The sequence below is a fragment of the Nicotiana sylvestris genome, chromosome 9 (assembly GCF_000393655.2).
Source record: "Nicotiana sylvestris chromosome 9, ASM39365v2, whole genome shotgun sequence".
NCBI lineage: Eukaryota > Viridiplantae > Streptophyta > Magnoliopsida > Solanales > Solanaceae > Nicotiana > Nicotiana sylvestris.
Window position 1 is genome coordinate 66,888,463 of NC_091065.1, and position 6,369 is coordinate 66,894,831.

Consider the following 6,369-nt stretch of genomic DNA (forward strand, 5'->3'; position numbering starts at 1 on the left):
TCAACTTTTTATTTGTTTTTATTCCACATGAACAAACATGTTTGTCAAAAGGAATCATTTGATTTTAGTTGTATTCACTTTGTGTAATTACCGTAGTTAAACTAGAAGGTAAATGATGTCATTTGCTCAAATAATTACTCCATAAATCACCAAATACTTGCCTCTAATTATTACCCAAAAAAATAATACTTGCCTCTAATCTAATTATTACAGAAGGCTGGCCCTTTCAATTATAGTTACTATCATACCCCTATATTCTGGACTTGCCATTGGAGGCATCAGGCTAAAACCAAGGGGGTAAAATAGTCAAATAAAGACCATTTATCATTACTTTCTCATTTCAATGTCTCAACTATATCTTCGTGTCCATAATTTTCTCCAGTATTCATTTTCTGTGTCCTAATTCCTAAATCCCCTCCGTCTGTAACGGCTCCGTCACTCTAGCAGTTACCACTATAATTGTGAGCGGAATAGATAACGGAGGAACACAGCTGGCGATGAACACGTCGAAGATGCGCCGGAAAGTTGTTCCGGCGGCGGTAGATAACGGCGACTCAGCCGACAAACTTGACCAGCTACTCCTCTCCGCCTCCATCTGCAACGGAGAAGACGTCGGGCCCTTCGTTCGAAAGGCTTTTGCTTCCGGCAAGCCCGAAACCCTCCTTCATCACCTCCGGCACTTCACTCGATCAAAGGAATCCGAAATCGAGGATGTTTGTAGAGCACACTACGAAGACTTCATCACAGCCGTCGACGATCTCCGATCTCTTCTATCCGACGTCGATTCTCTCAAATCTTCACTCTCCAACTCCAACTCTCAACTCCAGTCCGTCGCCGTGCCTTTGCTAACGACGCTCGATTCCTTCGTCGAAGCTCGAAACAAATGCACAAACATAACTCTCGCTATCCAATCCCTCCGCACGTGTGTACAGCTAGTCGAGCTTTGCTCACGCGCCAATCGTCACCTCTCAGAGAACAATTTCTACATGGCGTTGAAGTGTGTGGACTCGATTGAGAGAGAGTTTGTGAACAAAACACCGTCTTCTACTCTCAAACGAATGCTTGAGAAGCAGATCCCTGCGATCCGTTCGCATATTGAACGGAAAATCAACAAAGAGTTCGGCGATTGGCTTGTCGAGATCCGTGTAGTTAGCCGGAACTTAGGGCAATTAGCTATCGGACAAGCCTCAGCATCGAGGCAGAGAGAAGAAGAGCTCAGAATCAAGCAAAGACAAGCTGAGGAACAGAGTAGACTCAGTCTTAGGGATTGTGTTTATGCTCTCGAAGAAGAAGACGATGACGGATTTGACGGTATCAGTGATGACGCAAAGGATGGTAATGGAATATTAGGGTTCGATTTGACGCCGTTGTATAGGGCTTATCACATAAACCAAACTCTAGGACTTGAAGATAGATTCAAGCAGTACTATTTCGAGAATCGCAAGCTTCAATTGACTTCAGATTTTCAGGTATCTTCAATGACGCCCTTTCTTGAATCTCATCAGACATTTTTCGCGCAAATTGCTGGATTTTTCATTGTGGAAGATAGAGTTTTGAGGACTGGTGGTGGGTTGGTTTCGAAATTGGAAGTGGAGAATTTATGGGATACTGCTATGAGTAAAATGTGTTCTGTTTTGGAAGATCAATTTTCTAGAATGCAAACTGCGAATCATTTGTTACTGATTAAAGACTATGTGAGTTTGCTTGGTGTTACATTGCGTAGATATGGATACCCCGTGGAGGCTTTGCTAGATGTGTTGAGCAAGCACAGGGATAAGTATCATGAACTCCTGTTATCTGATTGTCGAAAGCAGATAACTGAGGTCCTTGCTGCAGATAAGTTTGAGCAAATGTATATGAAAAAGGAATACGAGTATAACATGAATGTGTTGTCATTTCAGTTACAGACGTCGAATATTATGCCTGCGTTTCCTTATGTTGCACCATTTTCTTGTACTGTGCCTGATTGCTGTAGAATTGTACGGTCGTTTATTGAGGACTCGGTGAGTTTCATGTCATATGGTGGTCAGCTTGATTTCTATGATGTGGTGAAGAAATACCTGGATCGGCTTTTGACTGAGGTCCTGGATGGAGCCTTGTTGAAGCTCATTAATACATCTATTGGTGGTGTTACCCAAGCAATGCAGATGGCAGCTAATATGGCTGTGTTTGAACGTGCATGTGACTTTTTCTTTCGTCATGCTGCACAGCTTTCAGGGATCCCATTGAGAATGGCAGAGAGGGGGAGGAGACTGTTTCCTTTGACTAAAGCCCGTGATGCTGCTGAAGAGATGCTTTCTGGCCTGCTTAAGCAAAAGGTTGACGGGTTCCTTTTGCTGATTGAGAATGTGAATTGGATGGTGGATGATCCTCCGCAGGGTGGAAATGAGTATGTGCATGAGGTGACTATATTTCTTGAAACTCTAGTTTCTACTGCCCAGCAGATCTTGCCTGTTCAAGTTCTGAAAAGAGTTTTGCAAGATGTTCTATTTCATATATCAGAGATGATTGTCGGGGCTTTACTTGGGGAGTCGGTTAAAAGGTTCAACGTGAATGCTATTATGGGTCTTGAAGCTGATGTCAAAATGTTGGAATCATTTGCCGAATCCCAAGCTACTCTGTTATCTGAGGCAGATGCTAGCCAGTTGAAAGCAGCCTTGGCTGAGTCCAGGCAGTTGGTTAATCTACTCTTGAGCAACCATCCAGAAAATTTCCTGAATCCAGTTATTAGAGAGAGAAGTTATAATGCTTTGGACTACCGCAAAGTTGTGACGATTTCGGAGAAGTTAAGGGATCAATCTGATAGGCTTTTTGGGTCTTTTGGCACAAGGGGATCTAAGACGAACACTAAGAAGAAATCTCTTGATGCATTGATAAAAAGACTGAAGGATGTTAACTGAATCAGCATATCTCTGTATGTTTTGTTCCTTGAGAGATCTCCATACTGTAGTTGTGTTGATTACTTGCTGGTATCATAGCTTCCTCTTCAAAATTGCCTACCATTTGTGTATTTTTTATTCCAATAGTTCCACATTGATTGCTGTATTCATTCTTCAGAGAACATTTATTTTCAATGTTAATTGTCATATTCTTTTGCAACTTAGATATAATTTGTTCTTCTCGCAAACTAGTACTTTCTTGCATTAGTTAGTCTATAGTGTTATTCAACAGACACATGAAGTTCTCCTGTGGGTTCTTTTTGTTGAATATATCTTTTGTTAATTTGCTTATTTTCTTTGTTGTATCTATAAATTTCAGTCATTTCCTTATTGCCGTTCCTTGTGTGTTGACAAAAGCCTTCTGCTTAGCTATGCAAGACTTCAGCATGCGTGTGATCCTCTTGTATATTGAATTGGACAGAGAATAAGCACACAGGCAGTAATGAACAGAGAAGGAAGGGGGAAAAAGGTGATTAGTAGTTCTTTAGTTACTGGCGATAAGACCACTTCACCTGGAAAGAGTCACTGCTGAGTGATTGAATCGAGTACAGGAAATGAGAGGGAAGAAAGAAGAGGCTATACTTGTTACCTTTTCCAAAAAAAAAATAAAAAAAAATGAAGAGGCTATACTGCAAATCATTGGGAAGCTGCTTTCTTTAATGATAGAAGGAGTTGTGGGATGAAGCAGAAGATAATGTTGAAGCAAAATGTTGATACTGGGAAAGAATGTATCTTGACTTATTAATCGCTTTGTGAAAAAGTAGCATTGCTGATAAGGTGATTTTAGTGGGGGATATGGTTGACCATCAGTGGCGGATCTAGGAATTTAAGTTCGTGGGTGCTTAGCTTTTTCTAACATAAAGTTATTAGCAATCACATTATATAAATGCATAACTATTGTAACACGATGATGAAAAAAGTTAACGAGAAAACTCATGGTATTAATATTATGAATGCCGTAAAATTGTGATGGATAATATAACTGACAAGAAAAGAGATTGATGGTTTTGTCCCTTCGGGAGGAATTGCTCGTCTTTAGAAGGGTCGAACTTTGGGTCTTTTTTCTTCTTCTTTCTTTATAGTGAATTACATTTTATAAAATAAGAAGAGATAAAACAAAGTCAACAGAAAGGAATTCTAAAAAGTAGTATTGGGTAAAAAAGCGGTGGGTAAAAATCGGAAAGAATGAAAAAAGGGAAAGTAGCTTGATAACATGAGGAGAAAAAAGGGAATAATTTGTTTGTTTTAAAAGGCTTGTCGGGAGAAGGATTTGAACCCTTACCCATTCAATTTTCGTAAACTTCCAGCACCCTCCCTTAACCAAAGAATCCACTAGACTATTTGTCTCCTGGGTGCTTTCTGTTTTTTTTATATTTGTTTTCTCAAATTTTCTACACAATTATATATACTCGGAGCCGAGATTAATGGGTGCTCGAGCACCCAAATTCAAGGAGTAGATCCGCCCTTGTTGACCATAAAACACGACGATATTCACTACTTCAACAGTAAACATAATAGAATCTCACTTTTCTCGTTAGGCTGGAGAAATTAGTACATATTTCTAATAATTTCCTGATAGTTTCCCTTTAGCATTGGGAGTAACTGAAATGTTGATTGATGTAAACCTCGATGATGATACCCTTAAAAATTAAAATCGCAGAAACACAGATGCCGTATATGCAAGGGCGGAGCCACATGATGAGTAACTTTAGTCCAAATCGAGTAACTTTATTTCAAATCCTATATTTATATTAAAAAGTTCATCGAATACGTATAAAAATTAAATTTAGAATTCAATTACTAATACCTGATTTTGTTATCCTACAATTTAAAACTCATAAAGTTTAAATTCTGACTTTGCCTCTGTCTATATGATTTTTTTCCCTTGTGCTTCCAGCTTCTTAAACCATTACGTTACACTAGGCTCAATACGTTTAACCATGTGTTAAATGGCTATACCCCTGTATTTTTATCAATTGGTCAACTATCCTCAATCTAAAAGTTTGTGATCGAGTGCTTTATTTTTAGTGTTCTATATTTATTGTGTTCTACTGGAATCATTTCATTATGAGAAATGTAATTACCAGGACAAGACAGAATGGTAGCTAACTCAAAATAATTAGAAAATCCACCTGTAAAGCCTCTTTCATGAGATTATGTTACTTTTTCTGTTTTAATTTATATAATATAAATATAATTTTCTTTATTATTTCATTTAAAAAGGAATAAAATATTTTTATAACTAAAAATAATTTAACTTTAAAAACCATTCAATCATCAACTAATAAAGTGTTCATTGTCTACACATCTTCCAAGTTCCAATTTAAAGAACCTATAAAAAAAAAAATAAAGTTCCAATCTAATGAATTGTATATCCAAATTATGGATAGCGGAAAAAAGAAATTGGTATATAGAGTAAGTGCATCAATCTGCACGTGGACAACTGGTCAGAGTAACAAACTAATTTGTCATACATATGAAGCAAACATGTGTCAATATCGAGCATCTCCATTTGATATATGTCAGACCATCTCGTTTATATGACGGTGTACTCTGTAACAACCTAAAACTTCATTTTTTTTCTGAGAAATATAATGCCAATGTCTTTAACAAGCATTCTCTGCTTCCTCTATCTCTTATTTTCAGCTACAGCAGCTTCAAGAAATGAGAAGCCATCAGCCTATGAAGACCTACAGCGTTATGACTTCCCAATGGGCATTCTTCCAAAAGGGGTAAAAGACTATGAATTAAACACCAAAACAGGTGAATTTTCAGCTTATCTTAATTCTACATGCAGCTTCAGATTGGAAAACTCGTATCAGCTAAATTACAAGCCTGTTATAAAGGGTGTTATATCAAAAGGCAGGCTTACAAAACTGAGTGGTGTAAGTGTTAAAGTGGTGTTGCTATGGCTTAATATTGTTGAAGTTAGGCGTAAAGGTGAGAATCTTGCGTTCTCAGTTGGGCTTACATCGGCGAATTTTCCGATTGACAACTTTGAGGAATGCCCACAGTGTGGATGTGGATTGGATTGTGTTGATAAAGAGGAGAGTAAGGTTAGGCAGAAGCTTTTTGTGTCATCTTCCTAGAGTAGGTACTTTGATTTTGTTGTCTCTTTTTCTCCTCTTTGGAAATAAGAAAAAGATTGATGACTTCTCAACTTTTCCTTTATTTATCCAATAATGCTTTTTTCTAAGTTGTTTCTTCCATAGAAGTAAATGATACTAGCTTACTATCATGTATATACAAAATCATGTAACTCAAATCAGGTGCAAGATCACTTGATCTTGCCTTTCTTCGAAATACCAACTGTAACAAAAGTAAAAGCAGAAAAGCCAAACCAAGTGAGTAATCACATTCGGATGATTAAACTGCATTGTACAATCAGTATCTCAACCAAACAAAAGTAGAGGGAAAATTTTATTTTGTG

General features: G+C 37.8%; 2 protein-coding genes across 2 annotated transcripts; both read left to right on the forward strand.

The window, feature by feature from the left end:
• Positions 1-366: 366 nt before the first annotated feature.
• Positions 367-3,099, forward strand: LOC104232526 (exocyst complex component SEC15B). The gene has a single exon (XM_009785775.2). It carries the CDS (start codon positions 498-500, stop codon positions 2,898-2,900), a length of 2,403 nt encoding a protein of 800 aa, XP_009784077.1. The 5' UTR covers positions 367-497; the 3' UTR covers positions 2,901-3,099.
• A 2,434-nt stretch (positions 3,100-5,533) lies between these two features.
• On the forward strand, positions 5,534-6,028 carry LOC104232600 (uncharacterized protein At5g01610-like). Its single transcript, XM_009785881.2, has one exon. The coding sequence runs from the start codon at positions 5,534-5,536 to the stop codon at positions 6,026-6,028; it is 495 nt and encodes a 164-aa protein (XP_009784183.1).
• Positions 6,029-6,369: the final 341 nt, after the last annotated feature.

What these genes read in the sequence shown, in the direction of transcription:
- LOC104232526 (XM_009785775.2), top strand. Translation starts at nt 498, where the DNA reads ATGAACACGTCGAAGATGCGCCGGAAAGTTGTTCCGGCGGCGGTAGAT.
- LOC104232600 (XM_009785881.2), top strand. Translation starts at nt 5,534, where the DNA reads ATGCCAATGTCTTTAACAAGCATTCTCTGCTTCCTCTATCTCTTATTT.